Genomic DNA, 21,049 nt, shown 5'->3' with positions numbered 1-21,049 from the left:
AGAGAGAGAGAAAAAAGAAAAGTGAATGGATCTCTATCATTTGGTCACGTCAGCTGCTCCATCTCTCTGCGCATCTATTGCGCGTGAGCCACGGAGCCTGCAGCGCCGCGCTGTGAGGGACACGCGCACTTTGTGTTCATCCGCGTCCCGCATCTCCTCCATGCGTGATGAAGTCCGACAAATACGCACAAAAAACTTCCCATCGGCGGATTTAAAGGGTTTGTGTTCATGGACTGTCTGTCACACCGAGGAGCTTGACGAGGACGTCTCTTCTTTCAAGAAGAAGAGTGGGATTTTTCTCTTTTGACAGTCCCCCCCCCTTGTTTGTCCGCTTCCTCGTTTGAGTATAACATAGTGTGATAATTAATACACACACACACACAGCATGCTCAGCTCTACAACACCCTCGCTGAAATGGATAACCACGTTATTTCACTTTCGACTGTGGCTGCAGCTGACGGCGTGGGAAACGGTGAGTGACAATCGCACAGTTTTCTCATTAGACATGGAATGGGATAGACATGGAATGGGATAGGTGTGGAAAATAAAACCTCTTTGAAGTTTGCGGTCACTTAGATTGTAAAAACTTCTGAGAGAGATAAAGAGAGAGAGAGATGATAAATAAATAAACAAATAAATGAGCGAGATCTCCTTTTTGCAGAGAACTGTGTTCAGGGACTAAATGGCATAGTGAAAATTCAGAGTGGCCCAAGCTGGGAAGCTCTCCTAAAATGTCTAGGTTAATGAAATTCCCCTCTGGATCATTAACACGTATTGCTGTTAAGGGCCATGATTTTGAATGGGCTGTTCCCATGACACATGACTGACAGGTGTCCAGAGGTGTCAAGTGTCAAGGGGCGACCTATGCGCGATCTGATGATGAGCGCTACTGTGTATTTGTTCTTCTTTGATGTGGTTAGCGTTTTCGCGTGCCTTTGAAAGTTGGGGATGAACGCTGCCCCCCTATGACCCCATTACGGCAACCACACTGTGCACACGTCTCCACTCGCGCTGCATGCCGTGCCGAGATAAACCCTCCGCACTTATTTTTCTCCCATCATGCACAGTAGCTAAGATGCCGTAACACAGAAAACTCAGTTCCAAGCCATCCCTTTCAAACCTCTTTCCTTTTAACAATTTCATTTCATCTTGCCCATTCTTGTAAACACTGGCTCCTATACTACAGTCCTCTCAGCAGTATTACCCCACACGCAGGATCCTTTAGTGTCTACATCAAGCATCGAAGCTGCTGTTGGGTGAAGTAATAGGACATTAAGCCAATGGCCTTTCTAAGCCACGGCCTGCTTCATAAGGCTGCTAATGAGCTTGTGTTGTCTCTTCCTTTATTAGTCACTTCCACCACTGACTCTGCTCCATTTCTGATGGTTATCAGGATCGGGCCTCTGTATTCTTCTTTTCATCACTTCACTTTATAATACAAATTGTTGTTTTGTCAATGATAGTTAGATGAATGTGACTCGTTGAAGGGCATCCAGCGTTACAATGCGGCCAAGCTTATAAAGTCATAGGAAAACGATAATAAACAGAGCTGCACTCTCTTTCTCTTCCTCCTTTGTCCTCTTTTCTCTGCATCGGTTTTTTGTTTTTGTTGCCCCTTTCAACTTTTGCCTCCTTCTCTCACTCATTTCTCAACTCTCTCTCTCTCTCTCTCTCTCTCTCTCTCTCTCTCTCTCTCTCTCTCTCTCTCTCTCTCTCTCTCTCTCTCTCTCTCTCTCTCTCTCTCTCTCTCTCTCTCACACACACACACACACACATACACAAACCCTTTAATTACATCAAAGGTGTCTACTTCATTTTGATTTGATTTTTTTAAGCCTCTTAATGTATGTGGAGTGAGGAGCATTTGGCTTGGGGCTATCAGTGACCTATACTGATGACATGGTTAAGACAGTGATTGAATTCAAATTAAATTGCCGGTGAAAGCATTGTAAGGGAGCAGACAAAGGTGATCGAAGGTCAAACAAATGTTATTGGAATCTAATCTTGTGCCCTTTAAGGGGTAAAATGATTAAACTGTATGCTTGAATATCACTTATACCCTCCCACGCACGGACACTAACACACACACACACACACACACACACACACACACACACACACACACACACACACACACACACACACACACACCGTCATTGGCAGTCACTCAAAGCGAGTCTGACTGTCCTCTCCGTAGGGTTGTCTACTTGTGGGTCTTCAGATGGCTTTAGAGGCTGATCCATGATCCACATACTTTGGTGCAGTGCGGACAAGGGGAAGTGGTGGTGGTTGGTGGTGGTGGTTCAGCCTTTTTATCACTCTCCTTTCTCTCTCTGTGCTGTCGCTTTTTCTCTACAGCACAGTGGAGTTCCATATGTGGCTCCTTCCTGCACGGATTTCTTCCAGGAGTGCCTATCAGGTGCAATGTGTTCCCAGTCGCTCAATGTGATGTTGAATTTCTTCAGACTGGTCTTGATATTGTCCTTGAAATGTTTCTTTTGCCCGCTGGGAGCTCACTGACCTTCCTTCAGCTGGGCATACAGGATCTGTTTGGGGAGACGTGTTGGACATGCGGATGACATGGCCTGTCCATCAGAGTTGGTGCTGCATTATTGTGGTGGTGATGCTAGTCATGTTGGCTTCTTCCAGAATGCTGATGTTGGGATGTCTGCCTGTCCAACTGATCCTCAGGTTCTTTCATAAGAATCTTTGGTGGTATTGTTCTAGGGCTCTCAGGTGCCTGCTGTAGGCGGTCCATGGCTCTTCTCCATACAGCAGGGTGGAGCAAATAACAGCTCTGTAGATCAGGAGTTTTGTTTGGGCCTTTACGTATTGGTCTTCAAAGACTCTTTTCCTGAGTCTGGCATAAGCGCCACTGGCACAACACAGGTGATGGTTGACCTCAGAGACAATGTCAGCTTTTGAGGAGAGAAGGTTGCTGAGGTAGGGGAAGTGATCAACATTTTCAAGAATTTTGTTGTCCACTTTTATGCTGGTCTGGGTAGATGGCCGGTTGGGTAGAGATTGATATAGGACCTGGGTCTTCTTGATGTTTAATGCTAGACTCAGGGTTCTGTATACCTTGACAAAGGCATTCAGAATGTCACGGCAGCCATATCTTGGTAGTATAATCCATAGGGCCTGGCAGTATACCAAGTCAAAGGTCTTTGTCAGGTCTATGAAAGCCATGTACAAAGGCTGTCTTTGTTCACAGAATTTTTCCTGGCATTTTCATGCTGTAAATATCATGTCTGCTGTTCCTCTGGATGGGCAGAAGCCACACTAAGATTCTGGGAATACTTCCTCAGCCAGTAGTAGTGGTCCATTTTCGAGGACCAGAGCGAGGCTTTGCCTGTTGTTGACAGGAGTGAGATGCCCGTGTAGTTTCCACATTCCGCCTTGTCCCCTTTCTTAAATATGGCCACTATTAGAGCATCCCTGAGCTCTGAGGGAAGGTTTTCTTTTACCCAGACCTTGAGGAGGAGAGCGTGGATGTGGTACAGGAGCTCTGGTCCACCTTCCTTTAAGATCTCAGTTAGGATCCCATCTGGACCGGTGGCCTTGCTGTTCTTAAGGCTCCTGATGGCATTTTGAACTTCTGTCATGGTGGGAGGTTCCCCAGTATCTTCTCTGAAGGGATTCTGGGAAATGTGGCTGGTGATGTCTGGCTCAGCTGTGCTGTTGCAGTTGAGGAGTTCCTGGAAGCGCTCCTTCCATCGGACGTTAATGGACTCATTGTCCTTCAGCAGCTCCTGCCTATCCTTTGAGCGCAGGGGGTTTAAGCCATGGTTGCTTGGACCACAGACAGCCTTATTAGTGCTGAAAAAGCCTCTGGTGTCACCCAAGTCTGCCAGTCGCTGGATTTCCAGAGCCTTTTCTGTCCACCAAGAGTTCCTAAGCTCTCTCACCCATCTTTGAACATCCGCCTTGGCTCTGGAGTGAGCCACTCTTTTAGCCTTGCAGGTTACATAATTTTGCCAGGCACTAAAGGCTTTCCTTTTCTTGGAGATGAGCTATTCTATCTCTGTGTCATTCTCATAAAACCAGTCCTGGTGTTTTCTGGACTTGTACCCAAGGGGGGTTTTGCAGGTGTCGAGGATGGTGGATGTGAGCAGGCTTCAATGCTTCTCAGTGTCAGAATATTCCTGTTGGAGGGTTTCCCCAAGAGAGGCCTGAAGTCACTGCTGGGTGACAGTTTCATTCAGGCTTTCAAGGTTCAGTCTTAGCCGGAACTGCTTCTTTTGAACCCCCCTCTTCTTCTCGAGTTTGATGGACATCATGGAGTGGCTGAGGCGATGATCTGTCCAGCAGTCATATGCATCAACCATGGCGCTTGTGATGTTCACGTCATGGCAGTCCCTGGTTCGTACAATGACATAGTCAAGGAAATGCCATTGTTTGGAGCAAGAATGTCTCCAAGATACCTAAAATTTCAGGGTGCTAGTAATGGTGAGGTCGTAATGCGCACATTTGCTAAGATGCAGAACTCCATTGGAGTTGATATTCCCAAGGCCTTCCTTTCCTATAGTGTCCTTCCAGAGGTGTTGATCCCGGCCAACTCTGGGATCAAAGTCTCCCAGGAGAATAATCTAAGCAGGTGTAGAAGGTCTCTTTTACTTCCCCTTCAGAGTCTAAAGTAGGGGCATAGGCACTCACAACTGTTGCCACCTGGTTGTTGGCAAGCACCAGACAGATGGTCATGAGATGCTCACTGATCCCACAGGAAGTTCAGACAGGTGGCTGATGATCTGGCTCCTGATGGCAAATCCAACACCATGGATTCTGGGCTCATCAGCAGCTTTTCCTTTCCAGAAGAAAGTGTAGCCACCCTTCTCTTCCTTCAGTTGTCCTTCGTCTGCCCATCGGGTTTCAGAAAGGGCAGTTATGTCAATCCGGTATCTCTTCAGTTCTCTAGCGATGATCGTTGTTCTCCTTTCTGGTCTGTCATTGGTTGCACTATCCATCCGTGTGCACACATTCCAGGCTCCAAAGTTCATGTTTCTATGTTTTTGACCACATGGCGTGATCCCTCTAGACAGGCAGGGCATTTTTAGGGCGCCTTTTCTAGCCCCTTTCTCAGGTGGGGTGAGTAGAGTGGATCCTAAAGAGGGCTGCTCAGTCGTGGGCGCAGCTACCAAAGGGCTCTTTTTACCTCGTTCCAAGAGCCGAGCAACTGCATCTAGCACCCACCTCCTGATGTGCCAGCTCATGACTAGGGGATTGCTGATCTCACAATCCTGCCCCCATTGCCACTTGCCGGTCACCATAGCACTTAATCCGGGATGTTTGGGTGGACTCCCTTTATGGAGGATGCCTGTGCATAACTTTGTTCAATGTGGGGAGACTGGTGCACAGACAGCCAACACACAGTCCTTGATAGATCTGGGTCAGGATCCAGTGGCATGGAGTCCAGGATGACTGGGGCCCCATTTCTGCTGCAGCCTTCATCCGCCTTCCCAGCCGTTGTGATGCTTCTCTGGATTTAGCCATCATCTTCCACCTGTTCCACCATTGAGGTCTTTGTTGGATTGCTCTTTGTCAGGGACCTCCCCCTTGACCTAACTGCCATGGGGGACCCTACCAGCAGCATAGCACCAGACAGCATTGCTCTCGGGATCTCAGGACCATGCAAGCTTCTCCACCACCACAAGGTGACAAGTCACACACACACACACACACACACACACACACACACACACACACACACACACACACACACACACACACTTGGAAATGTTTTGTCTAGAATCAGTCTGACTATTATTCTAGAATAATAGTGTTAGGTGAACACTGTACTTTATAAACAACTGCTCACCTCTTCGCTCACTTAATTATTTCCACAATATATCCTGCAATTCACTGAATTAAAGGCATGCATTTCCCCTTCCTTGTGTGGCATGCATTTCTTCTTGTTGGATGGGTCACCATGCCGATTCTGATAAATGCTGTTATGGTTGAATATACACTAGCAGATTGTTGTTCCCTGAACCAGCAGAGAAAGATTTCAGTGCTGTCATGTCTCTTTTTATTGCATGTGACCGTCTCTCAGGAAACACAGACACATCTACTGCTGGATATAAAGTATTTAAAGAGCATGTTTTTTGGCTAGTCCGGCATGAAAAACATCTAAATAAGGAGTGTTCCTAATGTCTGCAAATAAATTGATATAATATATATAATAATGTAATTGATAAAATCACAGCACTCTGCTTTCTGAAATTATGGTAAAAAGCTTTTACTCTGCAATGCCTTTGTAATTTAAAAACACGAACCATAAAAAAAACATGTTGTCATATGTTATATTAAATCTGGTTATGTGTTTTGCTCCCACTTTCAATTAAACTGTGAATCCATTAATCCAAAAAGAAAAGGTAAAACATTGTACACAGACACTGCACTATCTTGCTAGTCTGTGAAAATCAGCCAGAGATATAACATCGCTCCTCTTCCAACTCTCCTCAGAGCATTAGACGCCAGGAGGCAGGAGCGTTACTCAGTGAGAGGGCAGAATGTTGTAATACCCTGTTCTGCACGAGTCCTTTTGAGTTGGTGAGAACAGATTGAGGACGAGAGCACAGAACACAGATGTGTCTTCTGCCTTTTTGTCAGCTTTGATTTAATGGATTTTTTTTTAGCATTTTTTCCCTGGCTTTGTTAGTTTGACTCAGTATACGGTCTTACAGCCTATAAGGTAGAACTCCCACTATTCCCTCATTCCTAATGCCCACAAATCCTCAGCACCGAGGAAATGCACAAGATACTTGTACAGGTTGACATGGACTCCATACACAGATAAACAAAACATAAATGAAATAAACAAACAAAATAACCAACTCTCTCTCTCTCTCTCTCTCTCTCTCTCTCTCTCTCTCTCTCTCTCTCTCTCTCTCTCTCTCTCTCTCTCTCTCTCTCTCTCTCTCTCTCTCTCTCTCTCTCTCTCTCTCTCTCTCTCTCTCTCACACACACACACACACACGCAACCAAACCAGTTTTGACACAAACAATACATACCAAGGAAGAAAATTGCCAGATACAAGATAGCGCATAATGCACTGTTGTCTTTGATAGACAGAGTATTCTGTCCAACATCCTTTCTCCATTTAATACAATATATAATATGTCATTTTTTTTCTTTTACATGATGATGTTGGCCGCATGGCTTGGGTTGTATTGTGTAAACTGTGTAAACACAACATCATTGCACGTTGTCCATCTTGGGAGAGACATCCCTCCTCTGTTGCTCTCCCTGAGGTATCTTCCTACTTTTTCTCCCTATTAAAGGTTTTTTTTTTTTTTTTAATTTTTTAGGGAGTTGTTCCTTATTCGATGAGAGGGTTCAAGGACAGGATGTTGTGTTGCTGTAAAGCCCCATGAGGCAAATTTGTAATTTGTGATATTAGGCTACACAAATACAATTGACTTGACTTGACTTCTCTCATGGCAATTTAAGTCCCAGCAGCACTGTGAGAGGGGGAGGGAGTCAAAAGTCACACTCACCTGCAGTGTGACCATCTACCAGACAGACTTGTCATGATGTATTACGCAATTGCTCTGTTTGCAAGCGCGTGCGCTGTAAAAAAAGTGTGTGCGCAAGTGCACACACACACACACACACACACACACACACACACACACACACACACACACACACACACACACACACACACACAAATCCAGATAAAGAAAGACCTACCCAGGGTGTTACATAGTCATACTGTGAAAGGATGCAGCAGATAATTTAAATGAAAGAAGTGACAGGAATTCATTTTTTTCTAGCATATTCTAGTTTCTTTTTTTTCCATATGTGAAATAACCAATTCTGTTTTTCCAGTACTGATTTCTCTCCTTCTCCTCACACAACTTGTATGCAGAACACTTAGGAGCAGAGACATATGTCAAGGGCTTCAGGTACTGAGCGTCCACTTGTCATTTATTGATGGCACTCATTAATGTATAGAGGCTCCTCATCTTTGGAGAACGGCCTCCATGCTCCTGGGTTCTCACAGCAGGCACGCAGAGGACGAGACCAGGGAAGAGGGTACGAGAGGTTGCCAAATGAAGAAACAAAAACAGATGGATAAATAGACAGTTGTTTCAGCAGAACAGAAACATGAATCCAAAGGAACATTTTGTCAAGTTCTTTTTGTTTGTTTTGTTGTTTTTGCTGGCAAGTAAGTGACGTATAAATTGACTTTCAACTTTAGCTTGTCCCTGAAGGGCAATCAGTGGCGCCGTAAGCGGGTATAATGTTATGAAGATTCTAAGGGCACCGCACTAGAGGGGGAGCCACAATGGTGCTCGATTTTTTACTTTTTTTTTTAGTAAATTAACTTCTAGTTTTTCCCCTTATCCCACCCGATTACCCAATGGCATATGACCAGATCTTGTCGAAGACCTCCCTGATTCGCGATCCACAGGAAGGAGCCCACAGGTTCAATCTGGGCTATTGTGGCGTCACATTCCTTTCTGTTAAGAGCATTTTATATGCAAATTTGTCAGACTAAGAAGATGGGTCCCTTATTGGAGAAGCTGTTGATGAGGGGATTGTTGGACAAGCTGGTAGCATGGAATGAAGGTAGAGGAAGGGGTTTAATGTTTCGAGAAGTCAGGAAAATAATAAAATAATTATTTGATTAATTAAATAAATAAAGGGCACTCAGTCATATTCTTTATAGGGGCGCAGAATCCCTGGCGGCACCCCTGAGGGCAATTAGCATTGCCACGTACGGTGCAACATAAAATACAAACATGAGCTCAACGGACTCTCTTGGAGAGGCTTTGGTGCACTGAGACATTTGGATGATCTTGACTCATAAGTCAAAGGATACTGTAAGACAGGGACACCGTGTACTTTTCCAGCTGCACACTCATATCTGTAACGTGTCCACTTGCTAGAGCTTGTTTCCTGTGCAGTGTACTGCTGTGTGCATTCATGGATGATTGAAATGCCCATTTTCCCGTTCCATCTCTCTCGGTCTCAGACAGGAGCCATTCACCCAGACTGTGCCGTGGTTGTGCAGCACATGAAGGCTCAAGAGGCGTGCATCCAGATGCTCAGACAGGAGGCCCACAACCGCTCCATCATGACAGGTCTGTGTGCATGCAAACGTGTCTACCCATCTGCTTGTGTACATACATGTCTGTGTACGGGTCGATGTGTCTCTGTGTTGTTGCATCTGTAGCCATGTGAACGTGCAATGTGCAGAACACCTATTTCACACGTGTGCTTTTGCTACAGATAAAGTGTACAATGAAATGAAACCCCGTTGCCCTGGCTATAGGAAACAAACACGTCACCGGTTGCCTCTCTTAGTGCTAACGATGCTTCCTCTATAACTGGAATTTTAGCTCATTTGTGAACTTCCTGTGACCAAATTATTGTCCCTCCGTCACCCAAGCAGCCCAAAACAATCAGGGCTACTAATTAGGTGTGGAGATGTCTGGATAAACCTGAAGTGCTACTCAAGGAAGCAGGTGAGCCCACTGAATCAATGGAGATCATTACTGCCTCCTCGGTGCTTCAGGAAGATCAACCGTTGGGACGGCCTATTCTTCAGGAAGACTAAGCTTCATTTGCCATCTGAGAATGTGTTTAAAGCAGGTAGATTTCTAGAGTTTGTCTTTGTTTCGAAGCATAGTGAGTTATGAGGCGAGGTCATTATGGGTGGATCGTCTCCGCTCTTCTCTTTCCTTCTGTGCATTCTGTAAAGGCTGCCCTGAGTGACTCCCTGTGAGCCCGTCATCTGCCAGCCTGTGTGGCTGCAGGAACCCACTGCAGCTGGTGCCGCTCCAAATTAATTGCATCATTTGTCACCCCTTCCTGTGATCATCCAATGCATAGTCATGAAAATTATCATCCGAAGCAGCAGGTATGAGCTTGTTTGAGCCAAAATTAATAACTGGCTGAGGTGGACAAGATGTTGTCTCCCTGGTTTGCATCTGAACACTGAACTGTCCAGAGGGAGACAGAGCCACAGCTGGCTGTGTGTCTCTCCAAGCCCAAAAACATACACATAGAACCCCCCCCCCACACACACACACACACACACACACATACACACACACCACAAAGAGCTCAGCTAGACAGTGTCGCTCGCTGGCTGAGTTGTAGGAAGTTGCCAGGAAAACAAGGGCTTCACAGGTTGTAAAGCTATTGCTAATGAGCTCAGCGTTCATGAATATCCAGGCTTGTTTAAGCAGACCTGTCCAGGGGATTGTTTGGGGTATGGGAATAAATTAACTGACCACAAAGTGGAAACAGAGGTGAGACCAAAGAAAGAGAAAGGACAATGAAACAGAGAACACGAGGGGGTTGTTGGAGCCTTTCAGCATTGTTTTCCGTGTAGGCTACACATTTCAATTTTGAGTCAGGAGGGGCCTGCCACGGACAGATCTTTGTGCACAAATTGTTTTATCTCTTTACCAGTGTCGGCGCTACGTGGGGGCATTGGCCGGGCCTCGCCCCCCCCAAATGAAAGTTGTGCCCTCCCCCGCCAATTACCCAGTGATGATGTGAAAATTAGTACTTAAACATCATGTAAAAATTAAAATTAATTAATGCACATAGCACATTTAAATACATAATCAATAATAATAATAATCAATGAAATAAAATGCTTAAATTTCGTGATTGTGGAGGAGCGGGCTTAGCAGGACACCGGAGCGGAACATCAGCGCGTGATTTTGTCCATTCAGGTGGTAATTGCGTGTGACACACAGGAAAAGGATACTTTAAAAACGTGGCAGAATCGACTGAGCGAGCTAGCTAACTGTAAAATCATGATGGATATAAGAAAATGGCTTTCTCGTGGTCCAAACAACAAGTCTACACCAGCAGAAAGAGAAAGGACAGATGCTGCAACAAGCCATTTAGTAGCCTACTGTGACGCAGTGCGGCGAGCATATCAGTGTGTTGTTGTAGTGGGTTGTTTGCTGCGAGTAAGCTCACGCGATCTGCTTGTAGCGTCTGTGTGCGAATGGAAAACAACGGGGGGAAAGAGCAGAGCACAAGTAAGGATTCTAAGCGCACATTCGAAGGTTAATTTAGCAAATAATAATTAATAAGAAATTCACAATCGAAGAATATTCAAATATAGAATGTAAATTTGACGGCCCTAATGCTCATGCCCCCCCGTGAAAACCGTAGGCCCGGCCGTCAGATTTGTTCTGGCGCCGACACTGCTCTTTACTCAGTCGTTTCATTATGACTCCTCGGGGTCGAATGTGCTCGTCAGATCTGTGCTAGTGAGGGACGAGATAGTGGGTGGTAAAGGGCAATGACGAGGTGATAAAGGGCAATGAAACCTGTGCAATAACGATAGGAGAGAATGATGTTTGGGAAATTGGCACTTGATGTTGGTGAGGCTGCCAGAGAGATACCTGATTGCCAGTAGACATCGAAAGAGATGTAGTCGTAGTGCGAGTCCATCCATCCATCCATCCATCCATCCATTATCCAAGCCGCTTATCCGAAGTCCGGTCGTGGGAATGCTGGAACCTATCCCAGCAGCCATTGGGCAGCAGGCGGGGAGACACCCTGGACATGCCACGAGTCCATCACAGGGTCGACACATTCACACCTAGGGACAATTTAGTACGGCCAGTTCACCTGACCTACATGTCTTTAGACTGTGGGAGGAAACTGGAGCACCCAGAGGAGTAGTGCAAGTCAATAGCATTGTGTAATAGTTGATAGTAATGAATTTCAGGGTTGAAAAAGTCCACCCATACACACAAATTTTCTCTTCCTTTCTTTCTTTTTTTCTTTCTTTCAGTCTCCCTCTTTGTTAGCGAGGACTGTTCACTTGGGGAGAAGGCGGCCAACGCAACGTCCACACCCGTTAAATTACTTTCACACCTTCAATACCACAGGATTAGAGCACAGGCAGAGAAAATTAAATAGGGAGAGAGAGAGGGGAGGGGGTGAGGCAATAGGGGACAAATGGGGGACGAGCCATTAAGGATCTCATCTGCTCTCAAAGGATATTTGAAGATAGACTTGATTTGAAGTTGTGTGTATATTGATGTCCACTAGGACATATGCATGTGTTAATTACCTGTGTGTGTGTGTGTCCACTTAAACATGTGTTTCACCTCCACTCCTGGCACTTCCATGGGTCATTGCACATAATGACCCTCTTGATCGCTCTGTCTACACCATGACTCACTGTTGCCATGATGGTAACCAGTCTCATTCAGTGAGAGTAGAGAACATTCAGATTCAGACAACTTTATTTATCCCAGAAGGGCAATTCAGTTTTTATAATCTACATAGACTAGACCATACACAAACTCACAGACAAGTGGCAATCATCATTATGTCAGAGACAACAGACAGACCAGTACATGGGCAAGAGATGTGCAGTCACCGTCATGTGGCCCTGCATGCAGACTCACACGAGGACAAGGCGAAGGGCCAAAATTCATATAACTCAAAAGAATAGAATAATACATAGATAAATGAAGCTTTCTAAGATGCATTGCACATTACTTTCCCCCACTACAGTCAGTGAATGTACAAGCCCAGAACATGTGAAACTGAGAAATATGCCTGTGCACGTTTGCTTGTGTGTGTGCGTGCGTATCTGCTTATGTGTGCATGCATGCTTGTGTGTGCATATGTGCATTTGCATTTTTGCATGTCAATGTGCAAAAAGTTCACAAGTGTATAGTGTGTGAGCTGGGCCACAGCTGTGTGCCTCTGTTCTTAATTTTTTATCTCCCTGGCATTTCTTTCCGAGTCTGTCAGTCTAGATAGTAGCCCGGTTCCCATTGATTTATGCCCCAAATGAAGGTCAACATTCGAAGAGATAACGTACCCGTAGCTCTGGCTGTATATTTACATATTGTGACACTGATTCGTTCAACTTTCTGTGGTGTGGTGGAAACCTGAGTGGGGTTTTTAATGGCGAGGGGAGGTTGTACAGTCATGAAGGAGACATGTAGGTATAAGCTTAAATATTTGGAATTATCTCAAACTGTTTTCATCAAACTATTAAACTCTGCAAAACCCATGCTGCTATTCTGGACCCAAGGAAGGATACTGTCTGGAAATAAAAGCACATGATTTTGAGTATGGCAACTATGTTCTCATCAACTCTTTTCTCTTCATGGATATGACAGTTTATGAAACCACTTTGCTATATGATAGTGGACAAACACACAATAGTTGAAAGTTTGTATATTCCCTTCTCCCCCTTCTCCCTTTCCGTCTCTCAGACCAACTCTGCTGGGTCTGGAGCAGACTCCACGACTCCTGGATCTTTTAACTTTATTGAAGAAAGGACATAAAGGATATTGTGTATTCTCAAAAGGACCTTTTCGGGTGCAATATCGCTTTGACCAGATAGTTGTCTGTGCAGGTAAACCAGCAGACGAATGCAACATTTTGGCCATTAAATCACCAGAAACTACACCCCAGGTGCAGAACGCTGGTCACAGGAGGTGAGATGGAGCTGCATGCGAGGAAACAACACATGGCATAAATTCAGCAGCTTTTGTTCGTCTATTTGTCCCTCGTCGCAAACCTTATCCTGACTTAACACCGGAGATGACCCTCCACTTGTTCTTGTTGTGTGTCATAATTTCCATAAATGTCAGGTTAGCGGATGCCTCCCTAACCCAATACTGTTGTGTAAGCAGGAAAAGAGACAAAAGTAATAAGACTTGCCCCTAAAACTTAAAAAGCTAATATGACTCTATTTAATGGCTTTAGCCCTTGGCAGAATTAAGTCGATAAATCATATTGGATGTCTAGTGTGCTTCTAGTGGAAATCAGACTATACATGCCCAGCTATGCCTTTTTACATCCCTCTGACAGCAGAATTAGGACCAGTGCTTAGCTATAAGACACAAACCTGTAATGTCCTGTTTTCCTTTTCTGACAGCATTACTGAGACTGTATGTGTGTGTATGCATGTGTGAGAGTGTATGTAGGTGTTGGAATGTGTCATAATGTGCATTTGCGTGTGTGTGTTTGTGTCGGCCCTATGATGGCCTGGCGGCCTGTCCAGGGTGTCTCCCCGCCTGCCGCCTGATAACTGCTGGAATAGGCTCCAGCATCCCCGCGACCCTGAGAGCAGGATAAGCGGTTAAGATAATGGATGGATAATGGATAAAAATACATTGTAACACGGCATACTTGTAACGAGTGAGATTTTGCTATGTTGTTATAAATGTGTTTTACGGTTATTTTGATTAAATTATACCCTGCCAACCCTGACCGCACACCATTGTTGTATAATCATGAAGGAGGGATGTAGGCATAAGCTTAAATATTTGGAAAATAATTGGAAAAATGATTATCTGTTGTGCACTAATATATAGCACAGTAGTTTCATAAACCGTCATATCCATGAAGAGAAAAGTGTTGATAAGAGCATAATTTCCACACTCAAAATCCAATAATGACGATGATCAAGGCCGGATTAAAATAACATGGGCCCCGGGGCTAAGAGTTTTTCAAGCCCCCCATCAACAGTCACTTAAGACTGCAGTTTTATTTTATGACACAATGAGATTTTTGATGATGGATATAATGGCTAAGTGAGTAAAGGCAAATAATAGAACAGTCTGGTAAATTCGGAAGATTACTTCACTTTACTGTAATGCAGCATTTAAAACCAGGAAAATATAACACTTATGTCATATCACAAAATCTAAGGCAACATATCTTGTCTCATATCACAGTATCTGATACACATGTTAACACATTGCCAGCTGCTGGTATGAGACAGAGAAGCAGCCGACTTCTCCCTCTTGTAATTCCACTTGTCCTTCCTCTCATAGCAGTTCACACACACACACACACACACACACACACACAAACAAACAGATGAAAGCGAGCGCTTTGCTTTGCCTAGTAAGTTCAAGTGCCATACAGTTTAAATGGCCCCAATAAAATGTCCAGCGTCCAGAAACAAACTCATACAACACTGGCAAGTGAAGCCTGCATGCATCCTTCTGCCCAGTGTTCCTCCACTCAAAAGTAGTGCAAGCATAAGAACATTGCACAAATCAATCAATAACAGCCGCAGGTATTAAAGTCTGTTCTTACCCTCAAAACGACTTCCTCCTCGTTTTACGCGTGGCAGAGTCTTTGATTAGAGCGGTGAAGTCCAGGGCTCGAACAGTGTCACGTTCCAATGACATCAATGTTAAGCGGCTGAGTCTTTCTTGTCTCATTGTAGAGCGCAGTCTGTTCTTGACAAGTCCAAGTTTTGAAAAGGAGCGCTCTCCAGAGGCATCGGTTACATGGAAAGTTAAATAAATCCCGAAGGCTATATCCATGTTTGGAAAAACTGATGACAGGCTCCTCTTCCTTATTAATTGAAGCAAGGCCCGCACACTTGTATTTTCTTCGTTTCTGATGATTTCTTTGAGCTGCTCTATTTCATCAACAAAGTCCTGTAAATCTGCATGGTATTTCATCTGAAGGAGTGTAGCTGCTGAACGAAGTTCTTGAGATGGGATGATGTGAATTTTATTTAGAAATCCAAAGCTGCTATTCAGTGGATCATAGGAGTCATACCTCCAGTCTAGTTCTGCCACAAGTTTATCAATGATCACAGTGAAAACAACCACTGCAAATTTTGTCGGCCGGTCATTGTCATTCCAACATCTGGCTCAGATGATTCATCTAGTGGTTTTTTATGCCGTCTCCCTCTGACTGTGTCGGCCTTGTAAGTTTCTGCGACACTCTGTGACAGCTCCTTTGTTGTAGACGCAAACCTGTCAAATTGATCCCATAGATCTGCGATAAAATCCTTCAATGAGTGTACCAATTCCACTGCATTGGAGAGGTCGAGCTCAACTTCTTGGAGTTTGATGCTTGTTTTCTGGACAAGTCCCAGTACAATGTTCCATAGATTGCGTAGGAAAGCTATTTCTAGCCTTTCCATTTGCCTGCAAAGAGACAGAGCTTCGGTGCCTGTGGTTATATTTTGATTAACATCCTCTGTGATTTTAAGAAGCGAGTTGTGAATGTTGCCATAATTCAAACATAATGCATTGGTAGCCTGTGCATGGGCGCACCACCTTGTGTCAGATAATGACTTCAGAGTCTGAATCCTCCTGTTTGCATTCGGTTCGAGGCCTGATGTGATCTGCCACTGAGAAGTGGAGTTTGAGCAGAAGTTGAATACACTTTGAACAAACGTAAAAAAACTTATCTGTTTGAAGGCAGGAGTTCACTGTATTTACGCCAACTAAATTCAGAGTATGTGCAGCACAAGGCACCCATTCAGCCAGCGAGTGGACTGATGTTCCTTATTTATGCCTGCACGCCTTTATATAGTCCTGACATATTGCTGGCGTTGTCGTACATCTGTCCATGGCAATTATCGATGTTAATGCCCAACTTGCCCAGAACAGAGAGAATAGCATCAGCAATAGACTCCCCTGTGTGACTGTTTCTTGGCAGGAATTTCACAAAGCGTTCCTGTATAGATCCCTCTGGGGACACAGCGCAAAATGAAAGTGAGCTGGTCTGTGTGTGATATGTCTGGAGTGGAATCTACACTAATGGAAAAATAATTGGCTTTTTTAATGTTACTTACAATTTCAGACAGAACTTGTTCTCCCATTAACTGAACAAACTCATCATAAATTGTTGTGGAAAGATATGACGGTGTCCCCTGGCCTGCATTCCCAAAACGTGCAATGGGCTCCCTCAAGAATGGGACGAACTGACTGATCAATTCTAAGCACCTCAAATAATTGCCATTATTGGGTGAGCCAAATGTGTGTGTGTCCCCTCTAAAGGCAAGCCCACTCTCAGACAGAAATTTCGTAGTGGCTAATGCCCTTTTTAGCACCTCGGTCCAATACTGACACTCAGTCTCAAACTGTTGACGCAGTCCAAAATCAATTTGCCCCTTTTCCGTGGTTCTGTTGATCCACACGAGCGTACTCTTGCGATGGGCCTCTGAACCTTCATGCTCAACAACACGCTCCCCTGCGTGCTTCCAATCGTTAAAACCACAACTGGCAAACCTGGACGCATTCTGCTCACTGTTACCAAACAACCGGCAGACAAAGCAAAACACACATCCTTTTGATGGTGAGTAGAGTAGCCAATCACGGGGTACAGATTCACCGTCGGCAAGTTTTCGGGTAAATAAACTTTTTGAAAAGCTTCTCTTTTGATGCTTGTATTGTTGTTCCGACCATGAAAAGTCAGCCTCCGATTCTGGCACTGGATCGGTCCTTTACTAACCCAATAGTTCACTGCATCCACATTGATCTCTCCCCAGTATCCCGGGTCGGTGCTCGCAGGCACTGTGGCAGGTGGTTCTGGGGCTGGGACAGCTTGCAGTTGGTCGCCTTGGTCACATTCAGTATCAGCTGCTGTTGATATCCCAGGGCGGGGTTCTTCTACAACTGTTGCCGTCAGGATTCGAGGTTGCGATTCTGAGGCTCCAGTTTCGTCTAGTGTGGGAGTTGAAAAAAGCACCATCTTGCAATTAGATTAGACAGGCTAAATTAAAATAATAATTACTTTATAGTTACTTTGTACACTAAAAAAGTAAAGTAGTAAAGTGATGCTTCGCTAATGCGTGAGACTTATGATTTAATACATGAACTGATACAGGATGTATCATGCATTCTTATTGCTCACTTTAACAGATGATCAAGTAGGCCCATCAGAGACCCAAATGTGTGTGCATAACAACTGAAAAAGTGAAATAGCATAATATGGGACCTTTAACTACCACAAAGCAGTGTTAATTTTGGCAGCTATTTTTGATTTAGTCATAGTCTTAGTCTTTAGACGAAAATGCACATTAGTTTTAGTCACATGTTGTCATTTTTATCCTTCTTAGTTTTAGTCTAGTTTTCGTCAAAGGAAACTCAGAACATTTTAGTCTACTTTTAGTCAACAAAAACTCATAAAATGTTAGTCTCGTTTTAGTCACATTTAATAGTCCGTCTTATAGCCACATTAAACTCCTTTCCTTCCCTTCTTCTCAGGCCAAGGGCCCCCTGTGTTGTGTCTACAACTGCATAATAGTCTAGTTTGCAGTATTTAAGTTGTCCATTAGATGTCCCTCCTAGGATAGGTCTATAGGATGTGACGTACCGAGGAAGGGATGAGTTATCAAAGCCTTATAAAGGCTTTGGCGTTATACAAGACATGTAAGATGAGTATGACATGCTATGCCCTGCTGTTTTTAAGTAAAGCCTCTACCAGTTGATTCTATTACATTGTTCTGCCTCCTGATTACGCCCCAACACAACACCCTGCTTTATATTTGATGTTTTCTCTCTTTAAACTAATTCAACTAGGCTAATACAGGTATTGGAAATTGGATGCAAATTGACAGGTTATATCAAGTATGCTGGAATTTCAACAGATGTAATGTACTGAGTGGCTGTTGCAACTCTTACAGCAACATTTTACTGTTAACTTGTATTTGATAATTAACGTGTGTGTGGGTGGGTGGATGTCTATGCCCTGCGTCCTGCTTTCGCTGTTTCATTGAGCTCCTTAACGATGCTGTTGAAGGACATTACAAAATGCCCTACCAAAAGTCCAAATGATCTTAATGGGGTACCCGAGATGAGTTGTACAGAAAATCCTGGGCAACAAGAGCATGACCATGAGTGTGAAATTCTTTGTGTTCAAGAGCTTAAGCCTAGTGTTGATGGGAAGAGATTGATTGATTGATTGATCTTCTCGGACCTAGACATTATTACCTAATGAAGCCGGCAGCTGACGAGCAAGAAGAGGAGAGAAGGCATCAATTCATTCATCCATCATGACATCCTGACAGAGAGCCATCCATTAATTAGTTCCTAATGATGGTAAATACTGTGGCCACCAGTGGTGCTACAATAGCACTGTGTCTTTTCGTTGTTATATGAATAGTTTGTGTACAAACAGGCAGCTGGTAGGTAAGAGGGCTTTCTGGATGAAAGGCTAATTGCAACCTATTTTCAATCGATCCAAAAGAAGAAAACAGTATTTGCAGCTCAATGTTAATTGTTCAACAAAAAAAGTAAAAGAAAATGAAAAACAAACAAACAAACAAGCAAAAAAAAAAGTTCACTGTCATATATATCAAGGGATGTGCCTCAAAACCTTGGCGGGAGAACCTCCAGCGTTAGCCAAAAGCTGTGTTTTATTATAAATGAGGAGTGGTCTGTCTTTCTGCACTGCCATTTTAATTGACACAGTGCTGATCTCTTTTTTGATGTATTGTGCTCTGTGGCACGCACGAGAGAGAGACAGAGAGAGAGAGGGAGAGAAAGAGAGAGAGAGAGCTCTGATTACTGCTAAGTCTCTGTCAGTCTCTCTCACACACATACACACACACGCATGCACGCACGCACACACACACGCCTCCCTTTATATATATATATATATATATATATATATATATAGTATATATATATATATATATATATATATATATATAAGTGGAGAAGGCTATAGTGACAGCTTGTGAGCTGTGTGAGAGGAATAACACGGTGCAGACAGCGTGGGCAGAGAGGGGGTTAAAGACCTCACCAAATCAAACCCCCCTCATCTTCCCATTACAGGGGAACCACGCATTAAAATGGAAAATTACTTGTTATTTTTGGACTTGAACTGCTAAAAATGATGCCACGTTAAGCATATCAAATGCTGTTAAAAGTTAGCAAGAACCTGAAAGAGGATGTTCAGGGGACGATCATTATGGTCAAGACAGAGGGGCTCTTGAAAGAATGACAAATGTAATGAAAGAGATGTCGAAAAAAATTAAAGAATTGGACAGTGGAAATTATGAGATGGGGGGAAAGGCACTGTTGGAATTTAAGCTGCTGTAGGTAACTGAAGAGATGAGCAATTTTGACAGAACAACCAGCAAAAAAATCCACATTCCTTCCTTCCTTCCTTCCTTCCTTCCTTCCTTCCTTCCTTCCTTCCTTCCTTCCTTCCTTCCTTCCTTCCTTCCTTCCCATAACCCCACCTTTCAAACCAGCTTCATGCTCATATGCATGAGTTTGCCCGCCGTAACACCATTTTTTTGTTCATTCATTCATTCATCATCAGCCGCTTCTCCGGGGTCGGGTCGTGGTGGCAGCAAGCTAAGTATAGGGCACTCCAGACGTCCCTCTACCCAGCAATGCCCTCCAGCTCCTCCTGGGGTATCCCAAGGCGTTCCCAGGGCAGACTGGACATGTAGTCCCTCCAGCGAGTTACGGGGTCTCTTCTCAGTTGACCGTGCCCGATAACCTCCAAAGGAAGGCATCCAGGAGGCATGCTAATCAGATTCCCAAACCACCTCAACTGGATCCTTTCGATGCGAAGGAGCAGCGGCTCTACTCCAAGCTCCCTCCGGATGTTCGAGCTCCTCCCCCTATCTCTAAGGCTGAGCCCAGACACCCGACGGAGGAAACTAATTTCAGCCTCTTGTACCCGCGAGCTCACCCTTTCGGTCACTACCCAAAGCTCCTGACCATAGGTGAGGGTTGGAACGAAGATTGACTGGTAAATTGAGAGCTTTGCCTTCTGGCTCATCTCCTTCTTCACCACAACGGTCCGGTACAACGTCCGCATTACTGCTGATGCTGCACCAATCCGCCTGTCAATCCTATCCTTCTGCCTGTCAATCCTCCAATCCTTCCCTGCCTGCTCCATCCTACCCTCACTCGTGAACAAGACCCCGAGATACTTGAACTCCTTCACTTGAGGCAACAATCCATCCCCAACCCAGAGGGAGCAATCAACCATTTTCCGACTTGGAGGTGCTGACTCTCATCCCAGCCATTTTACTCAGCTGCAAACTGCCCCAGTGCGCACTGGAGGACGCGTTCTGATGAAGCCAACAAAACCACATCATCTGCGAAGAGCAGAGATGCAATTATGAGGTTCCCAAAATGGACACATTCCTCACTTTGGCTGCGCCTTGAGATCCTGTCTATGAATATCACAAACAGAATCGGAGACAAGGGACAACCTTGGCGGAGTCCGACACCCACTGAAAACACGTTTGACTGTGTGCCAAGAATGCGGACACAGCTCTCACTTTGGTTATACAACAGCCGGATGGTTTGTAGCAACTGC

General features: G+C 44.5%; 1 protein-coding gene across 1 annotated transcript in view; it reads left to right on the top strand.

The window, feature by feature from the left end:
* The first annotated feature begins 112 nt into the window (after positions 1 to 112).
* Positions 113 to 21,049, top strand: part of LOC130108940 (pituitary adenylate cyclase-activating polypeptide type I receptor-like) — a 55,892-nt gene continuing 34,955 nt past the window's right edge. Inside the window, exons 1-2 of the mRNA XM_056275587.1 lie at positions 113 to 472; positions 8,982 to 9,090. Coding sequence (XP_056131562.1) covers positions 386 to 472; positions 8,982 to 9,090 — 196 coding nt within the window. The 5' untranslated portion in view covers positions 113 to 385. The remainder of the gene's footprint in view (positions 473 to 8,981; positions 9,091 to 21,049) is intronic.

This window comes from Lampris incognitus, chromosome 3 (assembly GCF_029633865.1).
Source record: "Lampris incognitus isolate fLamInc1 chromosome 3, fLamInc1.hap2, whole genome shotgun sequence".
Taxonomy (NCBI): Eukaryota; Metazoa; Chordata; class Actinopteri; order Lampriformes; family Lampridae; genus Lampris; species Lampris incognitus.
Note: the sequence above shows the minus strand (reverse complement) of the source record. Positions and strands in the feature narration are given on the sequence as shown.